Source organism: Lepisma saccharinum, chromosome 3, assembly GCF_977018435.1.
Source record: "Lepisma saccharinum chromosome 3, izLepSacc3.1, whole genome shotgun sequence".
Classification (NCBI taxonomy): Eukaryota; Metazoa; Arthropoda; class Insecta; order Zygentoma; family Lepismatidae; genus Lepisma; species Lepisma saccharinum.
In genome coordinates, this window is record NC_139231.1 from 123,120,191 (window position 1) to 123,140,382 (window position 20,192).

The 20,192-nt window shown below is 38.4% G+C and overlaps 1 protein-coding gene across 5 annotated transcripts in view; it reads left to right on the forward strand.

Annotated features, from left to right (window-relative positions):
- LOC145985387 (monocarboxylate transporter 14-like) overlaps positions 1-20,192 on the forward strand; it is a 95,639-nt gene that overhangs the window by 68,275 nt on the left and 7,172 nt on the right. For all 5 annotated transcript variants that reach the window (XM_083119359.1, XM_083119356.1, XM_083119358.1 and 2 more), the window contains 2 exons: positions 10,719-10,862; positions 15,776-16,612. In XM_083119359.1, the coding sequence (XP_082975485.1) occupies positions 10,719-10,862; positions 15,776-16,612 (981 nt within the window). The remainder of the gene's footprint in view (positions 1-10,718; positions 10,863-15,775; positions 16,613-20,192) is intronic.

The window sequence follows — 20,192 nt, forward strand, 5'->3', positions numbered from 1 at the left end:
AGTAATAACCGTTTCAAGATAATTAGTTGGATGTGTTTGCATAAACGAATTCAATAGCGACACTAAATTAAAAATGGAATATTTACGTCTTTTGTCATTTTCACATTTTTGAATTGGATAATAACTGTGTTCCGTAATTCCCCCCAAATTCCTACCTTGCTTCTGTAATAAATTCTGACGCTCGTATTTTGAAATACGAAAAGTCTAGCATAATTCACTTACAGTAGTTTTCTTGGTGAAATGAACTTTCTTTAAGTTCCCTTGCAACGTCCGTTTCCATGGTGAACAACAAGAACAGCAAGCTCTAAGGAATTGCATGTCATTATATCCCATAAACATTTAGTTAAAACAACCACGATGTAGATAATATTCTCGCATTGAGTTTACCAATATATACGTAATTGTATCTGGGCTGAAACTCCTTATTATGTAGATGTCACCCTTGTTTGAGCCACCTTTTCAAAGCCAGGAGTTGATTCATCTGTGTGCTGTAGATCTGTGAGAAATATAATGTATCTCTACAATTAAGAATTGAAGAAAACAATGTGTGCTGCAAAAAATACCCGTGGCAACGGTTCCTAGGGATGTGAAAAAAGGGCATTTTCACCCTTAAGGAAGGGCCGATTGAGCGATTTTTTAATTTTCTCGGCCTTTTGGGACGATTTCATGGGGTCGTAATCGGGTGTTTTTCGCCTCCGGGGCTTCCTTCATGGAGAACATTTATGTCAGTGAGTCAGTCAGTGGTGGGATTGGGGCTTTATATATATTGGACTCGCGTACTTTCGACGTGGCCTGTGGCCACGTCTTGTACGCTCGCATGCGTGACCTTCGGCCACGTTGTGGGCGCAATCATGTTATAGATGGGGTTCCTCAATGATCTTAATGACTTTGAAAATATCTGCATGTTGTATTGAATGAAGGGGAACAAGTGTATAAGTTTGCTAATTTGAAAAGTTTAGAAAGTAACGTTATGTGTGTACTCTAATATTGTACACATATTCAACACATTATTGTCTATTTTCGTGATAATAAACTGGGTAAATATTGTCCGTTTCAAAAAAGTTAGATATTTCATATAAACGAATTGAATAGCGACACTATATTGGAAAAGGAGTAGTTACGTCTTTTGTCATTTTAACATTTGTAAACGTAATTGAAAAATAATTGTTTTTAGTTATTCCCCTCAAATTCCTACCTCTCCGCTGCAATAAATTCTGATGCACATGTTTTGAAATTCCAAAAGTCTAGCATAATTCCCTTACAGTAGTTTTCCGGGTGAAAATAAACTTTCTTTAAGTTCCCTAGCAACGTCCGTTTCCATGGACAACAACAAGCACGGCAAGCTCTAAACACTTGGTTGTTATCATGCCTCTAAACATTTAGTTAAAACAAGCACGATGTAGACATTTTTGCATTGAGTATGCCAATGTATACGTAATTGTATCTGGGCTGAATCTTTGTCTTAAGTAGATGTCACCCTTGTTTGAGGCACCTTTTCAAAACCAGGAATTCATTCATCTGTGTGTGTGATCTGTGAGAAATATAATGTAGCTAGAAATTAAGAATTGAAGGAAACAATGTGAGCAAAAAAGAAAAGCCATAGAAACGGTTGCTAAGGACGTGAAAAAAGGGCATTTTCACCCTTAAGGAAGGGCCAATTGAGCGATTTTTGAATTTTCTTGGCCTTTTTGGACAATTTCATGGGGGGGTCGTAATCGGGCATTTTTCGCCTCCGAGGCTTCCTTCATGGAGAACATTTATGTCAGTGAGTCAGTGAGTGGTGGGATAGGGGCTTTATATATATTGGACTCGCGTACTTTCGACGTGGCCTTTGGCCACGTCTTGTACGATGCGTGACCTTCGGCTACGTTGTGGGCGTAATCATGTTATAGATAGGGTTAAATGTCTGCATGTTTTATTGGATGAAGCCAAACAAGTGTATAAGTTCGCTAATTTGAAAACTTTAGAAAGTAACGCGATGTCTGTATGGGCTCTAATAAGGTACAAATATTCAAAATATTATTGTCTATTTTCCTAATAATAAACTGAGTAAGTAATAACCGTTTCAAGATAATTAGTTGGATGTTTTGCATAAACGAATTCAATAACGACACTAAATTGGAAATGCAATATTTACGTCTTTTGTCATTTTCACATTTTTAAACTTAATTGGATAATAATTGCTTTCTGTCATTCTCCTCAAATTCCTACCTTGCCTCTGTAATAAATTCTGACGCTCGTATTTTGAAATTCGAAAAGTCTAGCATAATTCCCTTACAGTAGTTCTCGGGGTGAAAATAAACTTTCTGTAAGTACCCTAGCAACGTCCGTTTCCATGGTGAACAACAAGCACGGCAAACTCTCTAAATAATTGTTTGTTATTATACCTCTAAACATTTAATTAAAACAACCACGATGTAAATATGTTCGCATTGAGTTTACCAATATATACGTAAGTAATTGATTCTGGGCTGAAACTCCTTATGTAGATGTCACCCTTGTTTAAGGCACCTTTTTGAACCAGGTGTTCATTCATCTGTGTGTGATCTGTGACAAATATAATGTAGCTAGACAATTAAGAATTGAAGGAAACAATGTGAGCAAAAAAGAAAAGCCTTGGAAACGGTTGCTAGGAACATGAGAAAAGGGCATTTTCACCCTTAAGGAAGGGCCGATTGAGAGATTTTTTAATTTTCTCGGCCTTTTGGGACGATTTCATGGGGGGTCGTAATCGGGCGTTTTTCGCCTCCGGGGCTTCCTTCATGGAGAACATTTATGTCAGTGAGTGAGTGGTGGGATTGGGGCTATATATATATTGGACTCGCGTACTTTCGACGTGGCCTTTGACCACGTCTTGTACGCTCGCATGCGTGATCTTCGGCCACGTTGTGGGCGTAATCATGTTTTAGATGGGGTAAAATGTCTGCATGTTTTATTGGATGAAGCCAAGCAAGTGTATAAGTTCGCTAATTTAAAAAGTTTAGAAAGTAACGTTATGTCTGTATGGGCTCTAAAAAGGTACAAATATTCAAAATATTATTGTCTATTTTCCTAATAATAAACTGCGTAAGTAATAACAGTTTCAAGATAATTAGTTGGATGTTTTGCATAAACGAATTCAATAGCGACACTAAATTGGAAATGCAATATTTCTGCCATTCTCCTCGAATTCCTACTTTGCCTCTGTAATAAATTCTGACTCTGGTATTTTGAAATTCGAAAAGTCTAGCATAATTCCCTTACAGTAGTTCTTGGGGTGAAAATAAACTTTCTGTAAGTTCCCTAGCAACGTCCGTTTCCATGGTGAAGAACAAGCACGGCAAACGCTTTAAATAATTGTTTGTTATTATACCTCTAAACATTTAATTAAAACAACTACGATGTAAATATATTCGCATTGAGTTTACCAATATATACGTTTCGTTTATTTGGAAAGTTTTGAACGTAACTCTGTGTGTGTACGGGCTCTAATATGGTACAAATTTACAAAATATTCAAAATTGTATATTTTCTTAATAATAAAGTGAGTAAGCAATAACTGTTTCAAGATAGTTAGTTAGATTTCTTGTATAAACGAATTCAAGAGCGACATTAAATTGAGAAAACAATATTTACGTCTTTTGACATTTTCACATTTGTAAACGTAATAGAAAAATAATTGTTTTCCGTTGTTCCCATCAAATTCCTACCTCTCCTCCGTAATAAATTCTGACGCTCATGTTTTGAAATACGAAAAATCTAGCATAATTCCCTTACAGTAGTTTTGGGGGTGAAAATAAACGTTCTTTAAGTTCCCTAGCAAGGTCCGTTTCCATGGACAACAACAAGCACGGCAAAAACTCTAAATAATTGTTTGTTATTATACCTCTAAACATTTAGTTAAAATAACCACGATGTAGATAACATTTCCGCATTGAGTTTACCAATATATACGTAAGTAATTGATTCTGGGCTGAAACTCCTTATGTAGATGTCACCATTGTTTAAGGCACCTTTTTGAACCAGGTGTTGATTCACCTGTGTGTGATCTGTGACAAATATAATGTAGCTAGACAATTAAGAATTGAAGGAAACAATGTGAGCAAAAAAGAAATGCCCGTGGCAACGGTTGCTAAGGACGTGAGAAAAGGGCATTTTCACCCTTAAGGAAGGGCCGATTGAGAGATTTTTTAATTTTCTCGGCCTTTTGGGACGATTTCATGGGGGGTCGTAATCGGGCGTTTTTCGCCTCCGGGGCTTCCTTCATGGAGAACATTTATGTCAGTGAGTGAGTGGTGGGATTGGGACTATATATATATTGGACTCGCGTACTTTCGACGTGGCCCTTGGCCACGTCTTGTACGCTCGCATGCGTGACCTTCGGCCACGTTGTTGGCGCAATCATGTTATAGATGGGGTTCTTCATAGATCTTAATGACTTTGAAAATGTCTGCATGTTGTATTGGATGATGGGGAACATATGTATAAGTTTGAAAAGTTTATAAAGTAACTTTATATGTATATGGGCTCTAATAAGGTATAAATATTCAAACTATATTCTTAATAATGAACTGAGTAAGTAATAACCGTTTCAAGATAAGTAGTTGGATGTTTTGCTTAAACGAATTGAAAACCGACTAAATTGAAAATGCAATATTTACGTATTTTGTTATTTTCACATTTTTTAACGTAATTGGATAATAACTGCTTTCCGGCATTCCCTTCAAATTCCTACCTTGCCTCTGTAATAAATTCTGATGTTCGTATTTTGAAATTCGAAAAGTCTAGCATAATTCCCTTACAGTAGTTTCCGGGGTGAAAATAAAATTTCTTTAAATTCCCTAGCAACGTCCGTTTCCATGGACAACAACAGGCACGGCAAGCTCTAAGGAATTGCATGTCATTATACCCCCTAAACATTTAGTTAAAACAAGCACGATGTAGATATTTACGCATTGAGTATAACGTAATTGTATCTGGGCTGAAACTCCTTATTATGTAGATGTCAGCCTTGTTTGAGGCACCTTTTCAAAGTCATGAGTTCATTCATCTGTGTGCTATTGATCTGTGAGAAATATAATGTATCTCGACAATTAAGAATTGAAGGAAACAATGTGTGCAAAAGAAATGCCCGTGGCAACGGTTGCTAAGGACGTGAGAAAAGGGCATTTTCACCCTTAAGGAAGGGCCGATTGAGCGATTTTTGAATTTTCTCGGCCTTTTGGGACGATTTCATGGGGGGTCGTAATCGGGCGTTTTTCGCCTCCGGGGCTTCCTTCATGGAGAACATTTATGTCAGTGAGTGAGTGGTGGGATTGGGGCTTTATATATATTGGATGAGTACCTATAGCGATGCTATATGTGTTTATAATCACGAAATGTATTTGTGGACACGCTCTATAATTGAAATTCAATGGTCTTGTTACAACCCAGAACTGTCCGTGACTATACATAGCTGCTTTCTAGGGAAGTGGCATACAAAATAAGATATTTCGTATTTTTAGAACTTTCTACTCTCAAAAATGTCAATCCGGTGTCATTTGAAAGGAGGTTGGCATTTACAACTCTGTTTTTCCCCGAGTATTTTTATTTGAAAATGTTGATTTCCTCAAAATTTCGCAGGGGGCTGTAGCCCCATCAGCCCCTCCTCTGCGTACCCCAGTGGTCATCACTAAAACATACATGGGCGACAGAATACATTCCCACAAAGTTAATATAGTACTAACTACGGGCCAGGCCTATACCCAAGATTTTTTCGAGGGGTGAGGGGGATGAGGCTGAGGACAGATCCGAAATATGGAGGTGGATTGAATTAAGTTATTTCACGTCGCTTTTTTTTTGCCAAGTTCGTCTAATTGCGATGATGAAGATGAGTGATGATATGATTAAATTGATGAAGGAACACACATGGAACACCCATGTGCAGGCAGGGATTCGAACCTGGGGTACCTGGCGCCGTAGCGTGCTGTGCTAACCACTTCGCCACGATGGTCGGCGAAATGTTGTTGAAGTATTAGATGTGACCACCAATGATATTGTAATACTACAGCTAGAGCTGAACGTGCAATTGTAGGGTTGCGATATTGTGGTCCAAAACAACAAGAAAAAGAACAACTCACCTATACACCTCCTCCTTCCCGATCCAACAATCAGCTAACCAGTCGCTGACAGACAAAGAATGTCATACGGCATATAGCTTACTGCTAATTGTATTCTCAGATTCGAATAATACTGTGTTTCACAAATTAACAATGTTTTCAAATTTCCTTAACATTCTTACAGCAGGCATGCTAATTCTTCGGTAAAGGTAAATATATTTACAAACTAAATGATACGTATTAGCAATTATTATTATAATAAAGAACATGTCTAGATGTGAGTTATCCAAAAAATACGAGACATTTTTGCATCACGAATGCTTCGAATAAAAGTCGGGACGGATTGGAATGAATGGATTTTCCTGACTAAATCGGGTCGTCTGGTAGCCTTGCATCAATGGTTATAAAACTAAAAGTACCCAGTATTGCAGATTGCGCACTTGTGGAGCCTGCCTCTCTCCGTAACACACCCATTCATTTATGCAAGTACAAAATCGAAATTTGTACAAGTTTGAAAAGTCGTCGGTTATTTTCGTAGCTTCTTATAGATTCACATTCAAATATTTCACAGCTCGGGGGGGGGGGGGGGGATGGTTACTGGCCATAGGGCCAGACGCCAGAGCCTCGTTGGCCTTCAAGATTGCAGTTACCGGAGTGTCCTACGTGGAAATGAGGTTGACGTTTGGGAGACTTCTGAAGAGGCTATCGCAAAGAAAGAAAGAAGGAAAATGATACAAGATACAAGAACAGAGGATGGAAAGGAAAGAGAGAAAGAGATATAGCAAACGAGATGGAAAATAGAGAGAGAGGTAGAGAAACAGAGAAAGAAATATAGTAAGGCAATAATTAAGAAAGAGATGAAGAAAGATGGAACTTAGAGAAGAGAGGGAGAGAGAGAGAGAGAGAGAGAGAGAGAGAGAGAGAGAGAGAGAGAGAGAAAAGAGAGAAATGAATATACAAAACAAAAATAAAGAAAGAGATGAACGAAGAAGGAAGTTAGAAAGAGATAGGGAAAAACAGAGAAAGATCAAAAATAAAGAGATGAAGAAAGAAGGAAGTTAAAGAAAGAGGGAGAGAGAGAGAGGTAAAGAAAAATAGAGAAAGTAATATATAAAGACAAAAATATAGATAGAGATGAAGAAAGAAGGAAGTTAGAAAGAAGGAGAGAAAGAGAGAGAAGTAGAGAAGAAGAGAGAAATAAATATATAGAAAAAATAAAGAGATGAAGAAAGAAGGAAGTTAGAAAGAAAGAGAGAGAAGTAGAGAAGAAGAGAGAAAGAAATATAGAAAGATCAAAAATAAAGAGATGAAGAAAGAAGGAAGTTAAAGAAAGAGGAAGAGAGAGAGGTAAAGAAAAATAGAGAAAGTAATATACAAAGACAAAAATATAGAAAGAGATGAAGAAAGAATTAAGTTAGATAGAAAAGGGAGAATGATAGCACCCACAGCCCTTCAGCGTAACCGAACGAAATTTTTTAAAGATGCCACTGTCCGTCCCAATTAGCCCATCTGCGTATAAAGCAAGCTTGTAACAAACATTTTATCAAACAATCTTTAGACCTTAAGCAGAATTCGAGCGTTGTTCCCAGTTTCCCAAGAGATGTCGCAAATAACCTAGACACCTAGAGTGGTACATTAACGAAGTAAAATATCCACATATCCCTTCCTTTTATTGCCTAAAAATATAAATATGTGATTCAAAACATGAATTATAGAAACAAATGCAATTAAGCAGCAAGGATTTTATCGAAATAACATTATTTCCCTGAACTCAAGAACGCCTAGATTTAGACCAAGACAAGGAGATATTAAAAGCAGCAGCTCAGTTATGCAAACGTTTGGTTGCGTTATAATTCTTCGATCCGTTGTGCTACTTACGCACTGAGAACAGCTGTTATCTTGTTACATTATTCATGCAGAAACGTTGTAACAAATCTTTGTTCTATACTAATGGGGCGCAAGAATTTTTATTATACTTGGCGTTTGGCTAGTGTAAAGAGAAAATCCTGTTTATACACTTAATAGAATTGAGTCTCGAGTTTATAAATGAGAATCGAACATTTTGTTCCGCTTAATTAGAAATGGTAAAAAGTGAAAGGGATGCAGTAGCGCCAACCATAGGCGTGCGCAGACTCTCTGATTGGGGGGGGGGAAGCTTTGATGAAAGTTAAGTCGGGAAAAGAAAAACTGGGCGTATGTAGTGTGTCATGATCCCCAGAAAACCTCAGTAGTGTAATTATGGGCGTAATATATATATATATATATATATACACACATACATACTCATGAAGCTACAGGGTTATTACAAATGATCTTTCCGATTTCAGACACATGTAAATCACGTTTAATGAAACTCGGATACACTATCAATGTAAAGAGTAACTCGTATTTGATTACCTCACAAGTGTTCAATGCGAGCCTCTTAGGTAACTCGACACTGCCAAACTCCCTGTAGCATATCACGATCGATCTCTTCCTGGGGGGTGGGGGAGAGGGGGTTGTTAAAGATAGAGTCTACCAGCCACCATTTCCACAGACCATGCCTGATCTGCAACGCATCACAGATTTGTGGCAGGAACTCGACTACAGGCTAGATGTGTCGAATTACCAAAGGGGCTGCTCACATTGAACACTTGTGAGGCAATGACGTAATGAGGTATTGAAATAAAACTGTAAGAATTACTCTTTACATTGATATAACCATTTTGTATCTGATTTACATGTGTCTGAAATCGGGAAGATCATTTGTAATAACCCTGTATATTATACCGCTGATGTAGAAGTGGAAATCTAAACAAGCGAAGTGTGGAAACCACTCCGTCGTGGAGGTCGGCGAGGTGTTGAAAGAGTTGACGAAAAAAGAACAATACTTGGGTTGATGAGAAGAAAAATATATTGGTCAGAGTAATTGCTAATGATGAGGAACTGTTAATGTAGAATAATGGTCGGTGAAATGACATTAAATTAAAAAGATCCCGCTCTCTATGAAACACAAGCAGAGCCCCCAGCCAGAAATGTATTTCGGAGGGCGCTCATCCCTTATCAGCAGCCATCTAAAAGGCGAAAAATTTTAGGTGGGTAGAAGAACTGATGATGAATTTCTAAATATGTTACAACTTATTATACAAGATGTTTAATCCTGCTAACGAAGTATTTAAATTAGATATTTGAAGTATTTGGGGGGGGGCGGGTGTTAGTTTTAAAAAATGTATTTTTGTTTCAATGCCTTCCTCAACATTTATTATCTTGGTGAATTGAATAGACGTAATCTGTGGAGAGGAGGAGGGGAGGGGGATATGTGCAGTTGCAGAGTTTCGTAGAACGTAGGTGAGGAAATGTAAAAGCGTCAATGTCTATGTAACTTCAATTACATGCGGAAGATGGCAGAAAAGCCCATTGAAGTATGCTGCCATCTATTAAGTTTTATCGGAACTTCGTAATGCGTTTTTCTTTACGAAAGGCTCTTTTGTACTTTAAACTTTTCAAAATGTTGAATGCATCTTCAAAAATAAGGAACTGAGGACATTGTTTTAAAGGATCTCAGCCATAATAACTTGAAAATGTAAATTATACTAGAATTTTCTTATTGCCACCATCAGGAGCGCCAACTTTGCAAGAAACATTGAGTGGGCTCAAGAGTTACTCGTCTAAGTTCACAAAAAAATCATAATTCCCTTCCATGTATCATGCTATTAATGCACACTACCAATGCATCCTTGCTTATTATTATTTTTAAATCTGTTATTTACTGATTTCAATAAGCACTCCACAACGAATCACGATTACAAATATAATAATAATAAAGTACGACAAATTATTGGGTGCCACTGGTCATCACAGCTTTAAACAAAACCACATCTAACATGATATTTACCAAAACATTTCATATTGTATTATATACTATTATGGCGAACGTTTTGATACATACAGGATAAATATAAAGGCATTAAGTTATTATACCAGGTGGTCCAAAAGTCCCGGAACGGTCACATGTCGTGAGTAATACACATCGAATCGGAAAACGAAAAAATACGTGTTTAATATGTGAAAGAAAGCTATTCAATGATATCACACTTGATTCCCCACCCCCACCCCCGCAACTGTGAAATTTTAAATGGAAACCTCCATTTTGTATTGTAGAATCGGAAAGAGGACTTCATTCCGAGTCCAACGAGCTATCAACCATCCTCCTAGCTCAATTATAAACGGAGATATTTCAAATTTTCGAGAAAAAAAAAAGTGGAAAATTTTATAAAACCCAATTTTTTTTCAAAGGGACGTATCTCTGCCCCTAATTGAGCTAGAGTGAAAGCGATTACAGATTCGGAATCTGCACGTCAAGACCTTTCAATAGAGTATACTGAAGGGGTCTACCATATACTCTATTGAAAGGTCCGAATCTGCAATAGCTTTCACTCTAGCTCAATTAGGGGCAGAGCGACCCTTTGAAATTTTTGGGGGTTTTATGAAATTTTCATGTTTTTTTTTATATGGTTGATAGCTCGTTGGACTATATTTAATTAGGAGGTATACAAAACCTCTAACTTCGCCACTGGAGTTCTATTAACACTCTTAATACTGTAATTTAACTATCATGATTCCGTACATATTAATTTTGACATTTCTCTGTTGTTCACACAGGGCTTGTTACGAACCATCTCCTGAAGTCGTACACCTACAGGGAGGTTGCGGTTATCGGAAGCCTTATTGCGACTGTGGGTCTCTTCCTGACTGCCTTTGCCAGGAGCATGGTGCACATTATCATCACATACGGCATTCTACTTGGTAAGCATGTAGTCGTTGCCATCAGGCCGTAGCTAGGCAGGGGCAAGCCCCCCTGGAACTACCGTTGCCCCCCCCCGGCACTGAGGTCAGCCTCCTTGACATTAGGTAAAACTATTTTGTGTAACTTGTTTGCAGTGAAAAGTGAAAATGTAGACAGCAGATATTATGTTCCTCACAACTTTGTTGAAGGATAAATTAAGGGAGCATGAACATCCGTTCATCTTTATACGTAAGAAGAAGTGTTAAGTAGCGGCAAGTATTGTATTTAGGAGATTCTCTTCTCTAGACTTCCCCTTCACAGGGAGCTTCTTTATCTGTACCTTCGTTGCCCCTGTTGCGACCTCCTATTTATACAGATATCTGTGACTTTAATGCCATTATGCAAATTCCCTCCGCATCTGCGCCAAAGGTTAACAGCTCCCAAGTTTTGAGAACGAAGGGCAGTTTTATTGTTTCGGCCGGGGAGTGGAATGTACGGTAGGCCCTATGATTGAATATTGTCCATCTTTTCTTGTGTAATATAAATATCTGTATCATCAAACGTAGTATGGAATGTGTAGTAAGGGATGATTTCAGTAGCAGCCAATTAACACTCCAAGTGATATTTTGAATGATGTAGGAAAATGTAGTATTTGTGTGATATTTCTAAACTTTATTTAACATAATGACCCCTTCCCCCCACACACATTATTTACCTTCATTTAACACTGTTAAACTTTTGAAAAATGGACTTGGTTTTTACAAAGCCCTCTCTGATAAGCCGTCAGCCCCCCCTACCCCGTCTGGAGATTAATTCTGGCTACGGGCATGGTTGCCATCTTAATGAACCCCCGAAGTAAGCCCACCTCCTCCGCATACATTCGAGGGTATGCACGTAGTGTCCTGGTACCTTAAAATAATCCAGGACGTCAGTTTCCTGAATTTTAACAGTCCCTCCTTTTTTAGCCTTCTTCTTTTCGTCTTTTCGTCTTTATTTTCAGTTTTTATACATAATAGAAGGAGATTATATACAGGGTGACTGGTAATTCGATGTATTCCCTGAAAGGGGTTAAAATGGAGACAATTTGCAATAAATTTGACCATATGATACCCCGTCCGAAAATTAGTAGTTTTCGAGATAATCGAATTTCAATTGTTTTTTTTAAAAATGACAATTTTCCACATAAAAAGATGAATTGAGAAAAAACTGCTCATTGTATGGAACTTATTTCAGCGTTTTCTGATAGCTAACAAATAAGTGGTTCCTTTAAAAAAAAGTTTTTCCCAAATAACAATCACATGTAAGTAACGGGTGGGTCTAAACTTACAAGTGATGATAAAAAAATTCACTCTTAGTTTACTTGGCAACGTATTAATAAAAAAAATGGTATGACACGAAGCGTACTAATTACTTAAATTACTTCCTTGAGTCATCAGCTATCCAACAAGGTACAAATGTTGCTAGCATTCACATTGGTGTTCAAGAAATAATACTTCATTCATCTTCATGTGCATGGAAACAATGAACAATACAATTAAAGAACATTACACGTCTTGCTCAAAGTGGGCACCTCCGTTACGAATGCAGGCACGGAGGTTTTTACGGACATTTGGTCTCGTAACTCGTGATGTGATGGTGTCCTTGATGTGTTGACCAGCTGTTGAGATCCCCTCCCTGAGCTCTTCTTGCAAGTTTACCGTTGTCTTGTCATGTGGCTCCAAATGTAAAAGTCGCTAGGCGTCAAATCGATCGGGAGATCGAGCTGGGCAGTCATCATGCTGATAAATCATGTCACATCTTGTAGCTAGAGGCACATCCTCCAACAACATTGCCATCCCGTTCCTCACAAAATGTTCATAAGTGATGCCATTTAAGATTTGGTACAGGAAAAATGGCTGTATCAAATCATTGTTGATGACGCCCATCCATACTTCTGCCTGGGCGTGCGACAATGGCTGGATGAAAATTACCCAAAGAAATGGATTGACCGAGGCTGCCCGATTCGCTGGCCGGCTCGATCCCCCGATTTCACGCCTTGCGACTTTTACATTTGGAGCCACATGACAAGACAACGGTAAACTTGCAAGAAGAGCTCAGGGAGGGGATCTCAACAGCTGGTCAACACATCAAGGACACCATCACATCACGAGTTACGAGACCAAATGTCCGTAAAAACCTCCGTGCCTGCATTCGTAACGGAGGTGCCCACTTTGAGCAAGACGTGTAATGTTCTTTAATTGTATTGTTCATTGTTTCCATGCACATGAAGATGAATGAAGTATTATTTCTTGAACACCAATGTGAATGCTAGCAACATTTGTACCTTGTTGGATAGCTGATGACTCAAGGAAGTAATTTAAGTAATTAGTACGCTTCGTGTCATACCATTTTTTTTATTAATACGTTGCCAAGTAAACTAAGAGTGAATTTTTTTATCATCACTTGTAAGTTTAGACCCACCCGTTACTTACATGTGATTGTTATTTGGGAAAAACTTTTTTTTAAAGGAACCACTTATTTGTTAGCTATCAGAAAACGCTGAAATAAGTTCCATACAATGAGCAGTTTTTTCTCAATTCATCTTTTTATGTGGAAAATTGTCATTTTTTAAAAAAACAATTGAAATTCGATTATCTCGAAAACTACTAATTTTCGGACGGGGTATCATATGGTCAAATTTATTGCAAATTGTCCCTACTTTAACCCCTTTCAGGGAATACATCTAATTACCAGTCACCCTGTATATATATATATATAATGATTTTGAGTATATTCTATCGTATTGCCCGTTCTGGTCACCGGAACAGGTTTGGAATTGTTTTTTTTATTTAGGATACTGAGTATTATATTGACTGGTGATTAATTATAGTTATTAGTAGTATGATTAATTTGAATAATTTTTTTGTTAGTTGATAGGTTAGCTTTAGTTATCTACTTGTTAGGTATGTTATGTATCCATTATGGAATCCAAAACGGTTATAGATGTGAGGGGGGTGAGAGTTTGGATTGGGGTGACGTTACCATGGGCAACCACAAGATTTTTCTTAAAAAGGGAGTCAAAATTTGAAAAAAATAAAATAAAAAGTTGTGGTCTGAAAATGTGTAGAAACGTTTTAAGAGAAGCCGAGAGAAGGAGAGAGAGAGAAACAAAGCGAGAAAGGAACAGAAGAAAAAGCAAGCGATAGAAAGAAAAAAAAAGGGATGATATACGATAGAGAAATTATTACATATTAGATCCACGTACGCAGTGGCGTGCCTAGGACTTTCGAAATGGGGGGGGGGGGTTACGTGTACTTGTTTAGTAGTCGGTCCTTATTTTGCCATTTTCTCCTGCCATTGATGTTCTTATTTACAAGAACACTGGTGGTTCAAAGGGCAAATTATGACCCCCACCAACCCCCCCTTGGGCACGCCGCTGCACGTACGTAAAGTGAAAGAAGTTGTCAATGGCTCAAATATCCACCATAATTTTTTTGGCCTTTGATAAGAACTTCTGAGTATTTTAAATTAACTGAGCCCAATTCTGCTTTGAGTGATGTAAATGCTTGTGTCAACGCTCTCCACTAACAACTGCTTCATTCCACGAACTACAAATTAGAAAAACGTTCCCAGGATAGTAATTAAACAATTTACTATTGTTAAGACAAGGGCAACTTGTTTTGTTTCGTTTTTAGTTTCGTTTATTCTCAACAGATGGCACACATGCATCGGAATGCATGTTCCCTGTGTTTGTGCAGATCATAATATCAGCTTATTAAATATCTCGTATCGAAGATTGCCGTAATGATGGTGATGATGACCCCATTGAATGAGGTCATCATCATCTTGATTTAATATTGTTAAAATTTAGGGAGATTTATGCGGGAAAATTGCTTAGAAATTTTAATGTTATTCTTTTATCTTAAAAGTTTAAGAAAGATAGTTAAGTAATTTCAAATTAGTAATGAAGAACTTTATGATGATTAGCAATTCATAATTTGCCATATAGTACAGTAATCCAAGATTATTTGCATGATGTTATTACATAATACTAATAATAACAATAATAATAATTTTATATTCATATTCCTCATCCAAGCTTACTCACTGTCTGCAGAATTTCAGATGAAGAGATTAACATTTATGATGTTCCTTACTTTTCCCTTCATTGAGTGTTGATCTCACTATCTTTGCTATGAAATTTTGTGAGCAGTGGCGGCGATTGGGTCCCAAAACTGAGGAAGAGGGGGCAAGGTTTGCCATAGTGCGGGGGCAAAAGTGGCAAAATGTCGGGGGGCAGTTGCCCTCCCCCCTAATCGCCGCTACTGTATCCGATCATTAATTTTATCTAATCATCACTCATCCTTACTATCACGATTAGCCAAATCGTCGATAGTTTCACATTAATTTTTACTCAATAAACTATGTACAGTAGTAGTGCATTATAGACTTTGGTTGGGAGTGTATGGATGATTTATCTATTATCTGTCTTTCATGGAACGCGAATGTATGTACCATTTGGAAATTACCAATAAAGTGTGGACGTTCTAAACTTAGCATTCAACGAAGCCTAGCTTCCTTGCCATTCACTATTATATTTTCACCTTAGCATCCAGAGAAGACATATTGTTGGAAACAGAGTTGCCAATCTAGCTCTTCTCCCATGTTACAGTTTTAAAGTTGCCAGTTAAAGTGTCGTAAAGTAATGACAAAATTAAATGTTTATAACGTACGTTGTTTCTATTGCAAGAAATAACTCTGTTACAGTTACAGTTGTTTAGTTTTAAAAGTTGCTAGATACAGTTCGAATTCCCCCCCAAAAGTAACTGTTACTTCCAAATGTTGATCAGTGTTGCCAATTTTGCTCCCCGAAAAGTGATAAACATTTCTGAGTCTTAACAAATATGTTCGTGCCTCTTTTCTGTTTTCAATAACACCTATTTCTGTTTTACAGGAGTTGGCTTTGGAATTATAGCTCCTGCATCCTTCATGGCGATGAACAGTTACTTTTTCCGACGAAGAGGATTTGCCATGGGGTTATCCATGGCAGGTAACGGCCTTGGTTTGATGCTCTTCCCAATACTGTGCCAGCTTCTATTGGACGAGTACAGCTTTCGTGGAGCGGTCTTGGTGCTGTCCGCCATTTGCCTCAACAGCATCGTGGGCGCCATCTTGTTCCAACCGATAGAATGGCACATGAAGCGGGTACCTATCGAGGACGTTGAAGAGCATGGTCAGAACGGATTGGCCGAAAGCAAATACGTCGATGTCGACAAGGGTGAAGAACAGTGTGACGTCACGAATCAAGCGAACAAAGAAAACGAGGAAGCGAACGAATCTGTGAATCCTCTACTTGGTAGAACAACAAGCTGTGGGTCGTTGAAACCGCGGACTTCTGTGAATTTCGGGAGCGGCATGTTGGCGTTTGACACCGCAGTGATCGAGATCGGCAACAAGTATAGACGTTCGAAGAGAACAAAAACGGCAAAAACCGTCCTCACTCGAATTTCCAACTTCTTCGACTTGTGGCTGCTTAAGGATTGGTCCTACGTGAATATAGTGCTGGGACTATCCATTGCCATAATTTCAGAAGTGAACTTCTTTATAATCTTGCCCTTTTTCTTGAGGTCGCTCGAATTCGCGCCCTCAGAAATAGCTTTATGCATGACTATCATGGCGGCAGCTGACATCGTGTCTCGTTTGGTCTTACCTTCGTTGGGAGATTATTTCAAACTTAAAAAGAGAACATCCTTCATGCTAGGCTGTTTCTTTTCTGGAGTTGTCCGATCAGGTTAGTAGCTACACATAAGATAGTTACATATTTGCAATTTCACTTCACATTACAGTCCTTAGAATGTAGAGAATTTACTTCATGTAACCCAAGATGGCCTAATATATTTTGTTCTTCCACATCAAAACTGCAACAGATATTGTAAAGAAAGCACCACAATGTTATTTTTATAGGTATATAAGTATAGGTAGTGATTACTGCTACAACCTTTTCAAGCATTCTCATTGGCTGGTAGCTTTTTGGGGTGGTTAGGTTAGGCTAGTTGGGTTTGGTTCTCTTAGAAGAAGAAGAAGACGAAAATGGTTGTAGCAGCAATACCAACCATAAGTATATTGATCCACTTATGTTTTATTTACATAACGACATAATGGGATTTCACAAAGAAATAACATAGTTTACAACCAATAAAGAAGGAAGTGAAGTGTCATAATTTGTCACCACAAGACTGGATTACACATCACAGTCTGGGCATATGTAAGGCCCTTCATCATCCTTAGTGACTCCCACACACTCTACGTGGACGTAAAAGTAACAAAGACTTGAAGTATGGTCTTCACGGAAGTGACGTCACATAGTGCAGTTCGAAAACTCACAAGCAATCGAGACCACAGTATGACGAACTGTCATAAGGTATTCTGGAAACTTGGGTTTCGTGTGTGTGTTGCTGGGGTAAAGTAGCCCAACTCAGGTCCTAAGACGATGAACTCGTCTAGTGCAGAGAATTCACGATAGGTGGAATGCCTATGCAATATGAAAACTTTGTTGCTTTAATACTTACGCGAAGAATCGCTAGATGGCTCTGACCGTTGTGCGCATTTGAATTGTAAATTCCTTTGTTTGAGATCCGATTTTCTCGCGGTTTCCTTATGCACAAGGACATTTTGATGTGTCGGTCACTGCACGCATGGGCAATTCGCAGTAATGGCGCAAAATAATAAAATATACAGCGTTTTGGTCTAGATGCCATTGGTTAATTAACAGCAAAAAGTTTATCTTAATAAGCATTACAATGGGTTCTTTAACGCACACACATATTTGATAACGTGTAAGTTCTAAATCATGTAAATTGTTGTTTGGTAAAGTCAATCGTGCTCTGCGAAAAAGAATGGCAGATATCGATAGGGGTGCGTGGTGATCGAGAAGGACTTCCGGGAGAAAAAAATGGAGTGAACAGAGTTATGTCACGACAGTGCAGGAAAGGAGAATGGTTTCAATGCTTTCGGGAGGAATCTGACATCTGCAGTTAGGATAAAACGGCAGATAATAGCATGAAGTGAAAAGCACAACGCAGAAAAAAGCGTGAAAAATGAATCGAGCTCTCGGTTACAAGAGAGTTAAGGAGTGTGGACTCGTGCGTGCTGGATTCTTCGTTCCCGACACACCAGGTGAGGAAATTAATTTATCTTAAGTGACTTTGAGAGGAAGAAAATTCTCGAAAATCGTGTTTACTACGTTTAAGCAAAGTGTGTTTAAGAGATAGCTATCTCGCGTGTGTTGGATCTTACGGGAAACGGTACTAGTACACGCCACAGACCATGCGTTATTTACAAAATGGCCATCGACGCCATGTCTGAAAAGGGCTCTGTGCACATGTAAAACGATCTATTTTCGTGCAAGAAACGCATAGCACTTGTCAAAATAAACGAGAAGCATGGTCCAAGATTGGTTCTATGTCAAATTAGGAAGTAATTAGGACTTTTGTAATTCCTTATATAGCATTAAAGGTGCATGCTAAATGCATGGTAATTTTTCGATCACATATCGACTGTTATTTCACGTCTCCTAACTTAATGAGGACAGATTGTTGATGCTTTCATACTCAGGAAATATGTGTTAAATTCAATTCAATAAATAAGTTTACTGTTTCTTGTGTACATATTTACGTACTACAGCATTTTCTTCCATTTGTATTTGGTTGATAATGAAAATGTTTAAATGAAAAATTCTTCTCTTTCAGAAGGGGGGAATTTCGCATGTGCAAATTGGGTTAATGCTGTTGCTATGGAAAGTGGTTATTATTAGATGTAAATGATTTGAAATCCTATTTGAAATCTGAAGGTATAAAATTTCAATCTCCAGCGATCTGCATGCGTCACCAGCGTTACCAGGCAAAGTTTATCAATACAAATAATTCGAACTAATGACATTTTGAACGTTTCAGGATCGTTGAGACTCAGTTATTGAGTCGTTGTTGTCTGGTCTAAATTAATAAATTGAACGAATGTCATGTAGCTCGTCGCAAGATTACGAGGACTCAAGTGCAGAGGGCTGCGGTATTGAATTTCTTGTTGGGTTTCAAGTAGGTTAATCTTTAGTTGGTTAATTGCTGTGGTTAAAGCTAATATTAATAATGGCAACAGAGCAGGAACCGGTCACATTAGATTCCTTGTTCGCCTTTATTAAACAAAGTCAGGAAAGGTACAAGGAATGCACTGAGTCACTCAAATCAGAACTCAAATCAGAACTCAGAGACAGCAATCAGTTGCTCAATTCAGAGCTCAATGAAAGCAATCAGTTGCTCAAATCAGAACTCAATGAAAGCAATCAGTTGCTCAAATCAGAACTCGCAGCTCATACAAGTAAGGTAGTGGGTAAACTGCAGTCTGATCTAGAGGGCACCAGTAAATGCATATTAGAGCTGCAGCAAGATGTTATTAAAACAAGTGAAGGTCTGCACGATCTCACGTTTTCAGTATCACAATACAGGGCTGAGTTGGTAGAAAAAAGGCATGAGTCTTTGACGAAGGAGTTTGATTTGTCAGGGAGTAAAGTTGAACTGATGAATGGTGTTGTAACGTCTTCTGCGGTCACCAATTGCATGTGTACTTTACATTCGGTCGAACATGACCACTGCACAGGCACTCTGACTTCCTGGTCAGAAAGTGATGCACAGACTACCAGCGAAATGAACCGAAACAGAACGTTAGAGCAAAAACACCACAAGGGTAATAAAGGAAAATATTTGATAAGCGAGGAGTGGTCTTTTGGGGTGTTGGGTAACAGAGACGAGTCTTTCCCTGTCGGCTTTTGCACAAAAGATGCATCTTTCCCAAAACCGAGCTTTCAAATTCCTTTACTGGGTGTTGGTTCTAAACAAAGTGGTTCTCTAGGTTCATCTTCGTTGAGTAAGCGTGTCCACACGGTGCAAGTTGATACAGGGTGTCCGGAAAGTAAGGTGGATTCTCAGTGTCTACACTCAAATTCAGTATCATCTCAGAACAAATCTATCCTGTCTGTTGTGTCTGTTGGAGAAAATAGTATTGACTTACCTTTAGTGTCCATAGTTCAAGATCATTCGGTACACAACGTAGTCATACCAGTAGTTGGTTATCCATTGCAGACTGGTGTGAGGAATTCAGTAATCGAACCCAGAAGTTGCATTAGGTGTGGTCCTATGCGTGTTCTTATGCCCAAAAGAATTGCCAGTATGGCATGTGTCGTTTCTTTCATGAAATTAGGCACTGGTTATTCAGTCAGATATGGGAGGCGCATCAGAGTTAAAATGAAGTCACCTACTGACTCACTTCCCAAGAAAACTTTGGTAGTAAGTCGAACTGTTGCTGGAGGAAGAGTATCTCTC